This window comes from Girardinichthys multiradiatus, chromosome 19 (genome assembly GCF_021462225.1).
Source record: "Girardinichthys multiradiatus isolate DD_20200921_A chromosome 19, DD_fGirMul_XY1, whole genome shotgun sequence".
Taxonomy (NCBI): domain Eukaryota; kingdom Metazoa; phylum Chordata; class Actinopteri; order Cyprinodontiformes; family Goodeidae; genus Girardinichthys; species Girardinichthys multiradiatus.
Genome location: NC_061811.1, coordinates 30,362,941 through 30,381,629, shown reverse-complemented (window position 1 = coordinate 30,381,629; position 18,689 = coordinate 30,362,941). Strand labels below are relative to the sequence as shown.

The 18,689-nt window shown below is 42.2% G+C and overlaps 1 protein-coding gene and 1 long non-coding RNA gene across 7 annotated transcripts in view; one reads left to right on the top strand and one right to left on the bottom strand.

Moving 5' to 3' along the window:
* nin (ninein (GSK3B interacting protein)) overlaps positions 1-17,770 on the bottom strand; it is a 39,976-nt gene extending 22,206 nt beyond the window's left edge. For 5 of the 6 annotated variants that reach the window (XM_047345605.1, XM_047345606.1, XM_047345607.1 and 2 more), the window contains exons 1-14: positions 17,478-17,770; positions 13,968-14,174; positions 12,061-12,154; positions 10,873-11,045; positions 5,866-5,911; positions 5,611-5,786; positions 5,340-5,486; positions 3,727-3,885; positions 3,485-3,621; positions 3,199-3,339; positions 1,119-1,293; positions 777-887; positions 594-683; positions 357-492 (exon numbers count right to left, since the gene is read on the bottom strand). In XM_047345605.1, the coding sequence (XP_047201561.1) occupies positions 357-492; positions 594-683; positions 777-887; positions 1,119-1,293; positions 3,199-3,339; positions 3,485-3,621; positions 3,727-3,885; positions 5,340-5,486; positions 5,611-5,786; positions 5,866-5,911; positions 10,873-11,045; positions 12,061-12,154; positions 13,968-14,153 (1,771 nt within the window). In that variant the 5' untranslated portion in view covers positions 14,154-14,174; positions 17,478-17,770. Of the gene's footprint in view, positions 1-356; positions 493-593; positions 684-776; positions 888-1,118; positions 1,294-3,198; positions 3,340-3,484; positions 3,622-3,726; positions 3,886-5,339; positions 5,487-5,610; positions 5,787-5,865; positions 5,912-10,872; positions 11,046-12,060; positions 12,155-13,967; positions 14,175-17,477 lie in introns of those variants that run through there. The other variant, XM_047345610.1, reaches the window with a different exon arrangement.
* LOC124855624 lies at positions 2,462-5,338 on the top strand. The gene is made up of 3 exons (XR_007035113.1): positions 2,462-2,583; positions 3,233-3,367; positions 3,770-5,338. It is a non-coding gene; the product is annotated as an uncharacterized LOC124855624 (long non-coding RNA).
* Positions 17,771-18,689: the final 919 nt, after the last annotated feature.

The window sequence follows — 18,689 nt, the reverse complement described above, 5'->3', positions numbered from 1 at the left end:
GACAGTCACATGATGAGCTGGTGGAGTTAGATCAACAACGGGCAACATACCCATTATGAATTGTTAAAAATCAACATAAACCAAAAATAGATCTGTTTCAACCATGAGAGCAGTTGAAATTATAAAAACATTTATCTTAATTTGCTTAATATATTACCTTCTGCATTACTGCTTACCACTGCACCATAAAGAGCAGCATTAACAGCCTTTTTTAGTTGAATTTATGGATATTATTTAAAAAGTTGTTTTAGAAATATCAAGTCACATGCTTGAAACATCATGTATACTGAAGACCACCTTCAGCCAGTCTTGGGACTGCTCAAGTTTAACAGAGGCCAGGGTTTGTTCAGGACTACCTGGGTCGGACTCCATGCCGGGGCTCTTGTTCTCCAGCTCCTCGGACAGAGGTTTGCCGCCGGACTCATGAGATCGTCCAAGAGAGTGAAATTCCCTCAGCTCTGACTGCAGCTCATCGATACGATCTTGCAGCTCCTACCACATCAGCAGAATGAGGTAAATATTACATAAAGATGATCAAATGAAGACCAATCTTGCATAAAGTTTACAAGAAAATAAGCATTGATTGCAGTTACCCTGCACTGTGCTTCATAACTGCAGCGTAGCTGTTTAATACGCTCCTCTTGAAGAAAGAAGTCTGCACTGCCAGGGTCTAGGTCTCCAAACTAAAATAAATGCATATTACATAGATTTTATGCATGCAGATAAACTCTGTATTTCTGAAATGCCAAAATAGTAAATCAAGAATAATTTTGCACCTTGTCTTTCATGATGTTCTCCAAGTTTGTCTGGAGTTTGGTTATTTGGCTTTGTGCATCTGTTAGCTTTTCAGTGATGTCGAGCAATTCCATCTCAAGCCGCCTGTTCTCCTGAAAACATGTCACAGAATGAAATAAAGAAAATGTTAATTTAATACATGGAGGAAATCACTGCAAGGTCTTTGACCATTACCAGGTATGAAAGAGAAAACTGATATGAACAACACACAAACCCACACAATAAAATACACCAATAATCACCTTAGAGTTACATTAAAGTGTTTTAACTGTTTTAAATTCGTAAATAAATGTAAAACAACATGACTGGACTGTTTTTGACACCTTCACTGAGATGGAGAGGTGATCTCTGAGCAACGATTCATCGTCCCTGATCTTCTCCATCTCCGCCTCCAGTTCTTCGCGTTGCAGGCCTGCCTGCTGCTGCATCTGGTCCATCTCCTCCATCAGCTCCAATCTTACAGCGGTCAGCTTCTCCTTGTAGTCTTGCTCAAGCTTCCTGTCAACATTAATCAAAAGGTAAATGGATTTTTAGCATAAAAAGGGAAATAAAAGTACACAAATTGCATTGTTTTTCCATCTGTTAAACATGACACAATTTGTGTTTTAAATATATAATAGAAAAATGAAATGATTCATTAGTGTAATGTCACACTAAACAGTATTGGCAAGAGTAATTTCTGAAAGAATGAGAACAGAGGTGATTGCTAAAATTCAACAGAACATAAAAAACTCAAGTTTGTTTGAACAATATCAGGGTTCCTGCAAGTTTAAGACCCTCGTGATTTAAACTGTTCAACTTAACTTCAATTTAACACAAGCTGAAGACAAACTACATGACTTCTCCAGTCGTCACAGAGACTAGAGGTTCACACTAACAGACTGGGGATCTCACCCTTAGCAACCGTGCCTGCTAAAGCAATCACAGACTACAGGATTCATCAAACCAACTAAACCCAACTGAGCGCATCAAACTCTCACATCGGGGAGGGAACGTACATACCAGTAGGTGGTGGTGGTAAAGATTATTTCTGTGCCACTCCTTCATAAAATAAAAGAGGTGCAATTTAAAATTGTTCAAGTTTAACCCACAATTGAAAAGGGTTTGGATGGTGTTGACGTTGTTCTTTGTTATAATCATGCTGAAGAGTTTGGAACATTTATTTCCGATTCTGAGTTAGTTTGTAGGTTTTAGAATGGCTGTCAATGTTGGCTGTTGGTTAAAAATGTTAATGTCTTTCTTAAGAAGACAACAATCCCTCAGTGAGTAAATTCAGCTATACCAGCAGCCACATTTGGGTTAGAGTCTGCAAATAATTCAGTTTATTCTATTTAGGTGAGAAATGTCAATCTCTCATCACCTTTCTGTTCAATAGGAGAATTATTTGGTTTATTTTGAAGTGGTTCTTCATTATGTACTGTATTTTGGTCTATATCCAAGTATCCCTTTTGTTTTTTAATCGCTACGTGATTGTAATTAGTTAACAGGATTATGCCCACTGCTGTTGTGTCCCAGCCTCTCTTTTTAATTGGCTGTCGGCAACACGTGTTTGCAGTTGGGTCGGTTATCAGGTCACATTACACGACTGCGTCCAGATCCGCCTCCAGAAATTCAAGCAGGTTTGTTTGACTGGGAATGAGGTCCGTTCGGTTTCCCTCACACACTTGCAGACTCCAGTCTCTGCACCGTCTCACACGGACAGCTTTTCTGTGCCGACTCGCCCTGCTGACTGACCACAACTATGCAGACGGATGAAGACTTTCCCTGACTGGGAATCGGGAGGGAAAAGTATGTAGTGTCTTCCCAGCTTTACTTGACATTTTAAGCAAGTTAAATACAACGTTGTTGATGCAAAGTAGTGCTTTTTAGCATGCGACTTGACAGCTTTTACAACTTGGTACCAAACTCTGACATCTACACTATAGAAATGTTTTAACCAACTACTGAAATCCTTGTTTTCAAGCCAAACCTCATTAAACATACTTTGCCATGATAAAAAGCTAGTAATAAATGACATAAGACATTTTGAGTTTAAGCACACAATAACCCAGTCTCAGGAGAAGATTTTCTTTCCCTTTGTTTGCAGGGAAATGTGAATGTTTGGGGACAAATTCCTTCCAGAGGTTTCTGATTCACCACATCCTGGTGCTTATAGTTTTGCCACATCTTAATAACTTACATTCCTCCATCAGAGCTACAAATCATGGATAGCCATCAGTGTCTTTGTCAAAGATAATAAACCCAAAAATACTTACTTTTCTAAATATACATAGTTTCTAAGATTTGGTCATGTTCCAAGATGTTCTATGACTTCTTTTTAAGACATTACAGAAATCCAGCTGTCTATAGTGAGACATTGTAATCAGAGGACAAACAGCCAAAAGAATAAAATTGATAAATGACCTGAGATTGATGTTATTCATGTGCTCAATTGCAGAGTGATGCTCATCCACCTCCGTGGCAAGCTGAGCTTTCTGCTTCTCAGCTTTCTCCAGATCCGACTGGATTTTTTCCTTCTCCCGGATTTCCCGGTCTACTCGCTCTCTGAGAAGAACAACAGGTTAGGACACAGGTTTGTGTCACCAGAACTATAAAATCAATTCACGGTTTCATTTCATTTCAGCCAGCACTTACAAAATGATTCCACATCTAATGGATATGAATGAACTGTAGTGTAGTAAGGACTCACAGGAGATATCTGATTTCAGCTTTGAAGCTGGCTAGTGCTGCTTGGTGAATTTGATTCTTAGTACTGAGCAGCTGGTTTTCAAGCGCCACAGTGAGGTCACCGAGACTCAGTTTTTCATCTAGGTCAAAATTCAAAGCCTGAGGAAAGAAAAAAAAGGGAGACGTTCATTTAGTCTGTTTTTCAGAAATGTATTATTTTATTTGTTGCCTCAGTTAAACTTAGAACTGCCTCTGATTTGGCACCTGAAGGATCTCAGCGCTGTTTTCTATTCCCTCCTCTATCCAGGCATCCAGGATGTACTCAGCTGGAGTAAAACCGCTCCCATCATCAAGTGTTGAGAACAGACGCATGCCAATGGTGCTGGTCAGAGCTGAGATTCTACGCCCGCCTTCATCAAACGGCTGCAAGCAGAACCAAACCACGTCTTGGACCAACAAACACTACAGAGATCTAAGTTATAATTATTTAACAAACAACGGAGGCTTCTGTCTTATAAAGGTTTATAGTCTATAGTCACATCCTTACTTTTTTTAACATGTTGTGAAAATCAAAATGTTACAGAGTAACCAATAATCATAAGCAGTCACCTAATTAGCATGTGTGTGTAATTAAGCCACAGCACCGATGCTCTGTGAAGGCCTTAGCGGTTTGTTAGAGAACATTAGTGAACAAACAGCATCATGAAAACATAAGAACACACCAGACAGGTCATGCAAAAAAGTTAACGTTAAGCAGAAAACTAACTCTGCACATCACACTGAACACATCACCACAACAGGTAAACATGGTAGTTTGCAGCATCACGCTGTCGGGATGCGTGGAGCTAAATGCAGGGTACTCTTGGAAGAAATTGTGTTCTTGTCGTCCTTACTATTGTAATACTGTATTAAGTTTTTTTTTTTTTATCTCTTAAAGCACAGCCAGAGACTGGAACTGTGAATTCACAAAGCTTCTAGAGGAACATAGGATATACTCTACGTCCACTATGTTTAATTGGATTGTCAATGATAAAAAAAGTATATAAAAGAGGCTGCAAGATACTTTAGACAGGGCGAGAGCCAGAGTATGTTATAGATTGGGGTGTCCAAAGTCCGGCCTGCGGACCATTTGTAGCCCCTTAGAATGACTCTTGTTGATGCGATTAAAGACTGTCGATGCAGACGGATATTTACTTTTTTTGTTTGAGAATGAGATTTTCATTGATGCGAGGCCTTTTAAAAAAAAGTTTGATCTTCTTAAAAAACAGAAGTTGTTAACTATGACACAAAGCACTCATCTTTTATTAAAGTTTTTCCTTTCATTTTAAATAGAACAAACATCCAGCAACTTTTACTCAGACTTGGGCGCACCTATTACTTTAACTGGGTTAAATAGAGCAAGCGACCCATATTCTGCTCTTGTTGCTGAGAATAGACTAAAATCTGGAAATGGACTAAAGCAATCAACCCAAAACTTTGTTTTATTAAAAAGCAAAAAAGGTCAGATCATTTTTAAGCTTCAGATCTACAATAATTTACAGGTCCGTTGTTTCTGAAATTCTGAATACCTTCTTCATGAAATATTGCATGTTACGTTCATTGCTGAGCAGGTAAACAAAATTACAAGACAATTATTTTTGTGTTTTCATTTAAAAACATATTAATGTAACTATTCACTCAGTGGAGTTGAATACAAATGCACACCACACTTCACATTTTTATTTGGATTTGTTTTTTTAAATACATAATTGTTTTCTCCACATTGCAATTGTACAATGCTTTGTGTTTCCCAGAAGACCTTTTAAAGTTTGTGGCTGCAATGTGACAGTTTTATTGGTAATAATACTTCTGCATGATGAATAAACCTTGCAGCTTACCTGAGTGGAGTGATGTCGTTTAAGTTGCCTATATGGAGTGGAGGCGGAGGGTGTTAGTGTTTTGTTGTTGTTCACGACTCTGGAGACAAACTCCTGTACATTCATCACTCCGTCGTCACTGAGACTGAGGAGAACATCACTGTCCATCTTAAAAAAACAAATAAAAAAAAAGTTCATTTCTAGACTAAAACCCTGTTAACATAAGTCAACATGATAATTCTCATTGAAAAATTGAGGATTGGCATTCAATTCTATACAGTTTCTGACACACCTCCAGGCCCAAATGTTCACACAGAGCCAGCAGGTCAGAGTGAGCAGCACATCCGTCCCACGCTATCGCCAACGCCTCACATGCTTCAACCAGTCGCTCCTCCAAGTGGGCTGACAGAGGAGCGACGGATCCCCGGGGTGTGCTTGGCTCATCGGGGTTCCACAGATGCATTTGACCTGTCAAAGAAAGCCACATTCATTGCTGACAAACACCATCTTTGTGAAATTAACTTTCTGAAAAGAATAACTGACATACCTTCTGCCTCATACTCTTCTGTGCTGCTTTCATGGGCATTCCAGCGCTGCCAGACGAAATGAAACATAAAAATTTATCTGCTATTACTACTCCGGTAAAAGCTTTAAAATAATTAAGGATTAATCTGGGGGAAAAAGGCTACAGCTTGAGTACGTAAATAAAGTATGACATAGATGGACATCAAAAAACAAAGTCCTCTGCTTTCAGGAACTATTAAAATGGTTTGGCCAGGTGTGACCTCCTGAGCGGAAATCTGGTCCCAGAGTGGCCCTCTTTTGTTTGGGAAGCCAGCGCAGAGGCCGCAGAGAGCAGATGGGGTTCTGCAAGTGGCATTTTGATACATGGAGTGGAGGCATCCAAGAGGGTGGGGGTGCTGTAGCTCATTGTTCCTACACCCTCCTCCTCCCACAACACCAGGTCTGCAGTCTCTGTGGCACGGCCCCCTGACCCAGCCCCATCTGCTGGCCCACTGAGCAGACAATGTGAATTGTTGAAGCCTAGAGTAGTTAATACTAAGACACACTTCAATTCAGTGTCTCAGAATGTGTTTGTCTACAGGCTGGCAGGCATCTGGGGTGGAGTCAGATGGTGCAGGATATTATCATCCATCCATGCTGTAGGAGAACTCACCAGCTTTGTAATGTTGGTTTGGTTTAGCCTGGTTGGTTTCTACCAGGCTAATGTCTGCATTAACACAAGAATGCTGACTATTTTTACAAGAAAAGAGCACAGCATGGTTAACATCAAACTTATAGATTTTGCTTACATTTATGCTTTTAAAATGTGAATACGCTTACTAAGAAATGAAAGAAATGTTTTTATGTTTGATTACACTCACGTTAACAAATACCTCTCAGGGACAGCAGGAAAAGAGAAATTTGACTCCATTAGGGAATAGCTTTCAAAGAAAAAAAGCCCCGGTACGGCGGAGCCGGGGTCCCACCCTGGAGCCAGGCCTGCGGTTGGGACTCGTCAGGAGAGCGCCTGGTGGCCGGGTTGCTCCTCGCGGGACCCAGCCGGGCCAAGCCCGAACGAGAGACGCGAGGCCATCCCCCAGTGGGCCCACCACCTGCAGGGGGAACCGTGAGGGACCGGTGCAAAGAGGATTGGGCGGCGGACGAAGGTGGAGACCTCAGCGGCCCAATCCCCGGATGCTTAGGCTGGCTCTAGGGACGTAGAATGTCACCTCGCTGGGGGAGAAGGAGCCTGAGCTTGTGCGGGAGGTCGAGAGATATCGACTAGAAATAGTCGGGCTCGCCTCCACGCACAGCGTGGGCTCTGGAACCCATCTCCTTGAGAGGGGTTGGACTCTCTTCTACTCTGGAGTGGCCCACGGGGAGAAGCGGCGGGCTAATGTGGGTTTGCTTGTTGCCCCCCAGCTCAGCCGTCTCGTGTTGGGGTTTACCGCAGTGGATGAGAGGGTCGTATCCCTGCGCCTTCGGGTTGGGGAGAGGTCTCCGACTATCATTTCAGCCTACGGGCCGAGCGGTAGTGCGGAGTACCCGGCCTTCTTGGCGTCCCTGTCGGGGGTGCTGGATAGTGCCCCTCCCGGGGACTCCATTATTCTGCTGGGGGACTTCAACGCCCACGTGGGGAACGACAGTGACACCTGGAGAGGCGTGATCGGGAGGAATGGCCACCTCGATCTGAATCCGAGTGGACTTCTGTGCTAGTCACGGATTGTCCATAACGAACACCATGTTCAAACATAAGGGTGTCCATCAGTGCACTTGGCACCAGGATACCCTAGGAAGGAGGTCGATGATCGACTTTGTTGTCGTATCATCAGACCTTCGGCCGCATGTTTTGGACACTCGGGTGAAGAGAGGGGCTGAGCTGTCCACTGATCACGACCTGGTGGTGAGTTGGATCCGCTGGAGGAGGAGAAAGTCGGACAGACTTGGCAGACCCAAGCGCATAGTGAGGGTCTGCTGGGAACGCCTGGGTACTTGAGTACCTCAAGTCTCTGGATGTTGTAAGGCTGTCATGGTTGATACGCCTCTTCAACATTGCGTGGCGGTCGGGGACAGTGCCTCTGGACTGGCAGACTGAGGTGGTGGTCCCCCTTCATAAGAAGGGGGGACCGGAGGGTGTGTTCCAACTACAGGGGGATCACACTCCTCAGCCTCCCTGGTAAGGCCTACGCCAGGGTATTGGAGAGGAGAGTCCGACCGATAGTCGAACCTCGGCTTCAGGAGATGTGTGGTTTTCGTCCCGGCCGTGGAACACTGGACCAGCTCTATACCCTCTACAGGGTGCTCGAGGGTTCATGGGAGTTTGCCCAACCGGTTCACATGTGTTTTGTGGACATGGAGAAGGCATTCGACTGTGTCTCTCGTGATGCCCTGTGGGGGGTGCTCCAGGAGTATGGAATCGGGGGCCCTTTATTAGGAGCCATCCGGTCCCTGTACGAGCGGAGCAGGAGTTTGGTCCGCATTGCCGGCACTAAGTCGGACCTGTTCCCGGGGCATGTTGGACTCCGGCAGGGCTGCCCTTTGTCACTGGATTTCTAGACGCAACCAAGGGCCGGAGGGGGTCTGGTTTGGGGACCAGTGGATTTCGTCTCTTCTTTTTGCAGATGACGTGGTCCTGCTGGCCCCTCTAGCCAAGACCTACAGCATGCGCTGGGGCGGTTCGCAGCCGAGTGTGAAGCGGCTGGGATGAAGATCAGCTCCTCCAAGTACGAGGCCATGGTACTCGACCGGATAAGGGTGGCTTGTCCTCTTCAGGTTGGAGGGGAGTTCCTGCCTCAAGTGGAGGAGTTTAAGTATCTCGGGGTCTTGTTCACGAGTGAGGGAAGAATGGAGCAGGAGATCGACAGACGGATCGGTGCGGCTGCCACAGTAATGGGGGCACTGTGCCGGTCCGTTGTGATGAAGAGAGAGCTGAGCCGAAAAGCAAAGCTCTCGATTTGCCGGTCGGTCTACGTTCCTACACTCACCTATGGCCATGAACTTTGGGTCATGACCGAAAGAACGAGCCGTAGGGTGGCCGGGCACTCCCTTAGAGACAGGGTGAGGAGCTCGGCCATCCGGGAGGGGCTCGGAGTAGAGCCACTGCTCCTCCACATCGAGAGGAGCCAGTTGAGGTGGCTCAGGCATCTGTACTGGATGCCTCCTGGACGCCTTTCTCGGGAGGTGTTCCAGGCACGTCCCACTGGGAGGAGGCCCAGGGGACAGCCCAGGACACGCTGGAGGGACTATGTCTCTCTGCTGGCCTGGGAACGCCTTGGGCTCCCCCTGGAGGAGCTGGAGGAGGTGTCTGGAGAGAGGGACGTCTGGGCGTCTCTGCTGAGTCTGCTGCCCCCGCGATCCGGTCCCGGATAAGCGGAAGACGACGAGTATGATTACGAGAAAAAAAGCACGTTGCATCTATCTGGGCTACAGATATTAATAGGCTCACTTCTGTTCCCTGTCATCAGACCCAGGTACTACATGTGAGTTGCCAATGTTAAGAAAATAGTGCATTAAATACTTATAATAAAACTGAGCTCAGTTTAACATATCTAAAACAATCATAGTTTCCAAGTTACCACCTGGAGCTGGACCTTAAAATCAACAGAAGGTATTTATGGGACTTTAGGCCCGCGTTAAAAAAAGGAAAAAAAAAAAAACACAAAACATTTGTGGAGTTAATTTATTTGTCTTTCCTAATTAAAGATTTTAATCATTTAAAAAAAGATCAGTACTGGGAAGAATATCTGGATCAGGAGGACATCCCCATGCTGCGCTCTGCAACAGAACTATCATGCGAGTTCTGCTAAATGGACAAATACAGATCCCCTAATGTGGTAACATTACCAGTTTAAAAAAAAAAAAAAAAACTGTTACAAGACTCCTACAAATCTCCCATTTCCAAACTCTATACTTTTCAGACTCAAATATATAGATTTCTGCCATTCTTGACATTTTAATACCAACATTTCCCTGGTTTTATTTTCGGCATGTTCCACAAATCATTCAGAAACACAACGATTCAGTTGGTTTCTGACAGGGCAGTGAGGTGAAGGTCCATTTCACTGCATTTTGTAGGCATCTGGACAAACTTAGAAGAGGTTTATTTTCAAATAAACAAATTAAATTGGTAAACTGTGACCTATTCTACTCCAACTTCAGATTCCTTAATTCACAGTTTGTGAAAACAACCGAACAAAAGAAAATTAACCTGTCAATGTTTCGTTTGGTATCTAAACTGAACCTAGTTTAAGATTCAGAGGTCCAGTTTGTACAAGACCTAATTTTTCAGATTTTTATCTTCCAGATAAGAACATGTGAATCATTTTTCCATGATCGTGTTTATTGCTTCCATCCTCATCCACACTTTCCCAGACTTTTTGAGGACCTTGCTTTTAGCAAGTGAAAAAATATGCTTGGCAAGAATCAACTTTAAGAACTTTCTAAGCTAGTGGGAGAGGATCTTATACTTGTCACCATGAATAGTCAGGTAAAGTGAGAACTTTACAAAAACTGCATTATTTAGGAAACAAATGGAGCAGATCTGCCATAAGGAAAACTGCAGAGGCAGTGTCACCCTCGGTCCACTCATGTCCCCTATAGGATAAGCTAAAGTGTGATGCATAAAACTTTGTCCATCCTTAAAGCTTGTCTCTTGACTGTCACATAACTCTCAGCGTCTACAGTCAAGGCAAAGTTCAACCCAGCCAGCAACGTGCCATGAAACATTTTGCAGACATGGCACTGACACTGGTTACGTGTTGATAATCCAAAGCTTTTCAAACAGCAATTATGGTCATGTTATTTACAGACAGTACCTAGTTGTTACGCAATCAACAGCGTGCTGTGAATCCTGCGCTGGAGCATCTACATTACATTTTAAGTCCCGCTCTGAACGACACTAAGCTGATTAACTAAGAATACTGCCTCAATGCCTGGCTGCCATGTTAACACAGTACATGCAAGGGCAGGAGGCGATAAGGATGGCATCCAAATGTGTTTGGGGGGGGAGCTGGAATGATGCAGGAAAAAAAAAAACCTATTAGCTTTTTACCTCACGCTTCCTGGGAACAGCTGAGTCATGGTTGTCCTCCAAATCCTCCTCATCAGCCGGGTTAATGTTAGTCACTTCAGACAAGTCTGAAACTGGCTCCAGGAACTCCGGCGTCGAGCGGCGGCCGTAACGTTTGCTGCCCTTCACAAATTTTGGTTGGATCTCTGGAGATTCTGTGGGGATAACATGACAAAGCGTAGCAGTTTATAGCACACTGTGTTGTTAAGATGTCACTTTACAGAAAACAGGTATGTTAAAAGCATAGATGCACAAAAGGCCTGATCTATGCTTTTAACATAGATGCACCAATCAGGCCTTTTGTGGTTTGTACCAATTTACAATTTTCCATAAGGTATTTTTGTCAAAGGACTGTACCACTTAAAGGAGAAAAGGTGCTGCATGTTATTTTAGTAGTAGTTTAAACTCCAACAGGTGGAAACAAATTAATCCCCAATCATAAACAAAAGCATTCATCAATTATCTGATTTTTAACAAAAGTGCACACTGGTGCTTGATGTATTTATAGACTGAAAATGGTAGGAATTCTTAGTTTTGATGCATTTAATGAGCAGAAATAAAATCCTGATTTTTCTGTATTGACCTGCTTAACCTCAATACGAGCTGATCAAGAGAAAACATGCTGGCTTATTGGTGTTTCTCTAGTTTAAATCCAGACATAAATGCTGAAATAATCCCTATGACTAATATTTACCCAACGCTTCGAGGAGCCACTTCTCTAAAGCGGTAACCAAACAACATTTTCCAGCAAAGCGTTCTCACTAAAGCTTCCATCACATTACAGGTCAAGAGTGTTGACGGTGCATTTCCAGGAAAATCATCAAAATTAAAAAACTGATTCTATCCACTGAGACATAAAAACTGATACTACTGTATTTAATATAGACATGATCCTTCACAACAAAAATCCATCTTAGACTGAGATCATTAACACAAAATGAGGTAGTAAAATCAAACACTAAACATATGAAGACATGCCAGAGGCTGAAGCCATGACATGGAAACAACACTCAGCTGGTTGGCTGGAGATGTGCAGCTGAGTCATCATAGGGGCCGCTCCAGCTCAGAGTGTGTCACGAGTCACCTTCTACACTTGGATGACATGGTGAAAAGAAAAGCTTCCCTTCCAAGTTCAATATTTAACTTGACTGTTCTAAAGAAAGACGTTACCTGGCTTTAGCAAGGGTTCCTGTTCAGCCTGAGGAGGCTCAATGGTTGATGACAAAACCAGGATAAGTGCATGCTTGAACTGGTCAAAGTCAACCTGAAAACAAGAATTAAGCATTTTAAATATAACTCCAGGTTTAGACACAGCATGCAGTGGTGCATCTTTTCCACTAACAAATATGCACCGACAACAAAAACAAACACAGGACTTTACAAAATACAACGTTTTTCAAAAGTGCAATAAAGCAACACAACGGCTATTTTTACATTGTGTGGCATTAGTAAACATTAGGGAGGACGAGCCACTTTCAATAAATTTGCAAAAGGTTTAACCATAGATGTTTAAGTCAGAATATGACCCAATGACCCCCAGACATAACGGATGCTGATGTGGGAGTTGAAGCAAATGGTGAGGATGACAGAAAATCTATTTGATTGGGTTCTGTGCAACTTTCCTAATTGTAAACTATATGTGGACTACAGGTGGTATTCTGCCTGACTCACTTAAGGAAGGTTTGTCAATACAGAAGCACTGCTTGCCCTCCGATCTCATGCTGCTTCGTCTTATCCAAACCACTTCTCTCTTTCTGATTGTCAAGGGGAGAAAGGGTTATGGTTGGCTCTAAATAACTCTTACAGATTTTTGATAGTGAAATCAGCCCATCCCAGTCTGCCCAGGTCTTTTCCACAAACTGCTTCAATGTGCATCACTGCGGCCAACAGTTTCTGAAATAAATGCAGTGTTCTCACATACAGCTCACATGTTGTGGCGAAGCCACTCAGAACACAAGAAAACTTCTTTTTAGGTGGAATTAGGTCAAACAGGAAATTAAAGCAGGAAAAATACAAATAGAGGTCCTGAAAAGAACTCTGATTGGTTTGCCTTGTGCCTAAGGTGATTTTACCAGAGTCATGTGTGCATGGAAGCTTAGACAGGGCTTTGATTAAATAAAGATTTACAACAAAATAGCTAAACAAAAAAGAGACCTGCAAAAAATCTGTATCTAAAGTGAGGTTTGGTTGATTTTTATTGAAAAGTCTGGCTAGTACCTTTAAATACACTTTAAGCTTCTCTGTGCAGAATTCAAGCAATGCATAGTATCTTTACAAAAGAAAGTTTATCAAATTCCTTAGCCTGGCCTGAATTCCCCGTGCAAACCGGGTGTCCCTGGCGGTCTGGCTGGAAGAGGTTTCAAACAGAAGCAACGGAGGTCACACTTCAACAATCAGCAGCTGCCAACCCTGAATATGCTGATTTTCTTTGTCCCTCCGAGGCCGACGGCTGGCGCCTTTAGGAGTCCCCTTTCTTTTTCCACTTTTGACGTTATTGTTGGGCGCCACGGTCAGCCAATCAGTTCACTGGCCTCTGTGCTAACATTTACCCCTGCCTGCACACACCCGCACATGCAAGACAATAGCCACCCGTCCGTAACACGCTTATACACAAACAAAACCTTAGGCAAAAGCGTGGAGGCAAGCATTTTGGAAAAACACTCCCATGAATATAGGATATTCAGGCAACATGTAGTGCACTCACTGAGTTTTTCAATTTGAATCAGGCTCTTGTTTTATGCATTTCCACATAGAGCACAATCCAAAAAACAACATGTGAATGATGATTAACCAGCTTGGTTGCCTTGGTGATAGACGCACTGAATGAGAGCCGATGAGAGGGAGATTTTCTCAACGAGACGGCAAACAAAGCAGCAAAATGTATAGAGACAAGGAGCTGGGTTGTAGTGAAGCAGGCAATTAAATTCAGAGGTTTTCCTCAGAAAAATGCTTTATTTATTTATTTATTATTGCAAGATTTACAGCTTAATAACTTACTTATGAATGACTTCTAATGAACTTGGTAAAGAAAAACAACAAATGCAATTGGTTTCTCCGAAGCAGAGAATACATCTTACCCTGGCAGTGAAGTGGTCCTGGAGCAGCGTATGGAGAAGAGTTGGCGTTGCATCGTCCAGGTGCAGAGACTGACAGAGGTCAGAGAGCTCCTCCGGACTCAAGGAGCCACAGCCGCTGGTGTCGAAACTGTTAAAAACTTCCTTTAGGCGCTCCTCGTAGTTGTCCTGCTCTTGGCCGTCATCCATCCCACAGGACAGCAGCCTGCCCTGAAAGATAAAGACACACAAATTCAGGTTAAGATCGACGTTTTCAGAAACAAACATTCCTTCTCTCCAATGAAACAGGCTTACAAACAGGGTGGGAGCATCTACTTCAACAGCGTGGTTTTCTGGCTGTACCTTCATCTGAGGGCGCTGCTCAGCAACTGAGCCTTTGAAAAACTCCTCCAGCGTCATTTGTGGCGGAGGCTTTGGTTAATCCAATTACAGAGATGAGTCTATCAGGTAAATGTTGCTCAGGAACTGAGCCTAAAACACACACTCCTTCAGCAGCATTAGTAGAGATGGTTTTACTTGATCTGATTAGAATGATTATACAATCAGGTAAATTGACAGAGATGGGCACGTCTGAAACTGAGACCAAGGATCATTTCCATGCAACCTGCTGTCTGAACTGCGACATGAATCCGTAAACCAAACATGTAAACATGTTTCATCTCAAGCAGCATTGAATCGAGCACAAGGAGGTTATGCACTGACAAACAGAGGTTATACAAGGCCAGTGTCCCGACGTTTACTGGTTATTTCACACCAACAGTTCAAGTTCCGCACTTTCATCTGGGATGCTTTATTTGCCTTTACTGAAATGCAACACCAGCAAGTGGACAGGGCTGGTTAAACGTGGCGTTCAGGTCATCAGAAAGCATTACTTTGTCTTCAGCAGTAACTAAGATGCAAGCAATGATTCCTAATTAGTTTCCTGGAAGGCTAAGGTTTTGTTTTGACATAAAAAGGAAAATGATAAAAGATCCCAGATGGTTACTAACACAAAGGACCGATTTATCAGCAACATCAGTAAAAACAGACGTTGAACACAACAGGCCATGTGAACAACCTGAAGCCTCAGGCAGAAAAATGGAAAAATGACATGAAGACAAACTGAGGACAAGACAGACATAGAAAGATGGGATAGATTTCTTATTTCACCTAAAAACAGACATGAGCTGGTTATGAGTATCAAGATATATTAAGGTTTATCAAGGTTTTAATCCCACATCTGCAAACCTTGGATGTTATACTGTTCCTACAGTTTAAAGTCCTTTTCATGAGATGGCCCAAAAAAAAAAAACTTCTCATAAAGTAACATGGAGCATAACAGAGCCCTAACATTACTTTGCTGCATACTGCTGGTCAGAATAGATAGATGATTTTGGCTGTTTAGAAGTATTTCCAAACACAAAAAACACAGTCAGAGCCTAAAATCTAAAGGAAAGCTTTTAATACATTTCTATCATCAGTGTCCATCACTGAATGATTACAGACGTCTTACTTCTACCTCAAATATTTTTGTCAGATTCAAGATATAAAAAATAAGGCAGAGTTCTGCCTGAAGAGTTGAAACTCCCCACTTTGGCATTTTGCATTTTTTACAATGAGCATGCATGTGCCGTCTGACCCCTCCTGCTTTTCCAGCTGCTCTCAGAGATCATCAAGCACTCCAGCAGGCCAGGTGTCCCCCACACTCCAGACTTGGGACCCCCTTTCACCACAGACAATAGCTGCCTCTCCACAAAAATCAATCAGGACCCTACATCTGGACATTTCAGGGGCTTGACAATGCAGCTCATCTCCAGAAATCCCATTTTTGTAAACCTACAAAGCAACTGGTCATAAAAGGTAAACTGAACGGATCCAAAAAATATACAAGTGCATTCTCTGCTGATTCAATTACTTTTCACAGCTGTTAGACCTTCACCTCGGCCACATCAGAGCTGCTTACAATTCGACAGCTGTTGCTACCGAAGAATCCCCTCGTCCGAGTTACAACAATGAGCTTAATCCCTACACACCATCCCAGCATTCATAGGTAACTGCATTCATCAGGAAAAGTGCTCGTCTTCATCTTTAAACCGCTCATTAAACAGAAGTTGTGTCATAAGATCTTTGACTTGTGTTATTGTTGTTTTTAATAATCAAACTGATTTAAAAAATAGTCACATTACAAAAAAGAACCCCTTAGACAGGAGTAAGCACAATTTAAATGAATAAAAACAGTTACTGTTTAAAAACAATATTTGACAAGGACATTGTGGTAATCGTGACTATCATTTATTTATCATTCTGAAAGGTTTGGATTTCGTCTGCAAAAATAAGGACTACTTTGAAAAAGAAAGGAAGAATGAACCAAAGTTTGGATCACAGGCTTTTTAGAAATTTGTAATTTCTCAATTCTGAACTTTCCCCCAATAGTTCCTACAACATTTTGGACATTTTAGTACATAAAAAAAAACACTCTGTTGGATTTTATTTTCTGCATGTTGCCTAGATTAAATAAATAAATAAAAACTCAACACATTGTTAAAGAAACGAAGGGCTAAAAATGTTAAAACAATATATCAAGGTTTTGTTTGGAATCTAATTAGAGATGCATCATCTGATTGTTTCCTTGATCACCTCTGATCTGTGATTGGCCGGCAGGTCAAATAATGTTTATCAATGAAAGTCCATTTTAAATGCTTCAAGAGTATGTATGTATCTGTGGGTTCAGTGTTGGTAACAAAAATAGCAAAACACGCAATGATCAGGAAACAAAGGTTTAAGTGTTGTCACTGAAATATAAATCAATATAAAGCAGAAATTCAACATTTTGTGTTGCAGATAATTAAAGGACTAATGTCCAGAAGCCCAAACACTCGATATTTTCTCCAAACTTATTCAGATTTGATCTTGAATGCACATTTTTCCTCACCTATTAATGTTAACTTGTCCAACCAGCTGTTTACACAAGCAATAATCATTTTATATTTCTCTAATCTTCTACAGAGCTTAATGTTTGAAATGCAGAAAAAAGGCTTGTAAATCCCAAAAAGCACAAAAAAAAAAAAAACTGCAACAAAAGCACTTCTTCCATAATCACATTTCTTTTATTATCAATTTTCCAAAACACAGTTTTATTGCCATAAAAGCCCAATAAAACCTGCAACACAGTTTCAAAGTAAAATAAAGAATGACAATGACAACAGTCATTTTAAGGAGCTACTAAATAATCTTGCTCCTTCGTCGTAAAGAAATCCCACGACTGACTAAATGTAGTTTTTTCCGCACATTTTTAATGACTGCACTTTAAGACAGCCTAAAATTCAGTCAGAGTTTTATTTCCAGTTTAACAAGCCTGACCAGTTAGAGAAATGCGGTGAGCTATGCTAACAGAGCTCATTTTCTGCAGAGAGGTGACTGAAGGAAACTGTCCGCTAACTTCATCTTTAAAACGCGCAATAAAGCTTTAAGAAAAGTTCCCACAAAGCGTTCATGTCGTGAGTTTAGCAGGAGGAAAATGAAGGAAAAACTCACCGGATCTTCCAAACTCGGTCAATAGTTGTCTCCTTCTCGGACTGAAATTCTTGGGGTAAAACGTCTCTAACATAAAAAAGTTTACAACATATTTCTGAGGACAGCGCCGTGTTTATCCTGGCAGGTATTTTATCCTCTGTTTGACAGCCTGTCAGTATGAGGCTACAGGCTTCTTCGTCCTGAGAAAAATTACACAGTGCGGATAAAACAAATCTCCTTGCTTTCGCTTCCTTGAGTCCCCCAGGCTGGACAATCATCCTCCAGAGGTTGGTAGCGGATTTTGAAAAGCAGTTGATAGAGGAAGGGGCGGCGACTGAGAACCAGCGGCGGCCTGACTGGTCCCAGTCCTCACCTCCCTCACTCCCCCCTAGTGGACGGAAGCAGAACTGCTCGGTTTACAAGCCACCACTGTCCTCTGAAGCGTTTACCATCTACTCACTCATTCACAATATTTTCTGTCGCAGTGTCTTTTTGTCCAAAGATATACACTACTGTAGCTAACTTATTATGCATTTTAGGAAAAACGCCGGAAACACAGGGGCGCCTTCAGGGGAGGTCAGATGGGGGCCCACTTTTAATCTAAGGCACAGCAAAACCAAAAGCCACCATGGCATTTCAGATAAAGTATGATTCTGCTGCCACACTTTATTTTTTTTGATTCAGGCCAGCAGTTGACATTACGCATTCACGGTACCGATACACCAGGGGTCTTAAGTAAAAAACCTGTGAAGTTTCTCAATTATTTTGTAAAACAAAGGAAATATACAGGTCCTTCTCAAAATATTAGCATATTGTGATAAAGTTCATTATTTTCCATAATGTCATGATGAAAATTTAATATTCATATATTTTAGATTCATTGCATACTAACTGAAATATTTCAGGTTTTTTATTGTCTTAATACAGATGATTTTGTCATACGGCTCATGAAAACCCAAAATTCCTATTTCACAAAATTAGCATAACATTAAAAGGGTCTCTAAACGAGCTATGAACCTAATCATCTGAATCAACGAGTTAACTCTAAACACCTGCAAAAGATTCCTGAGGCCTTTAAAACTCCCAGCCTGGTTCATCACTCAAAACCCCAATCATGGGTAAGACTGCCGACCTGACTGCTGTCCAGAAGGCCACTATTGACACCCTCAAGCAAGAGGGTAAGACACGGAAAGAAATTTCTGAACGAATAGGCTGTTCCCAGAGTGCTGTATC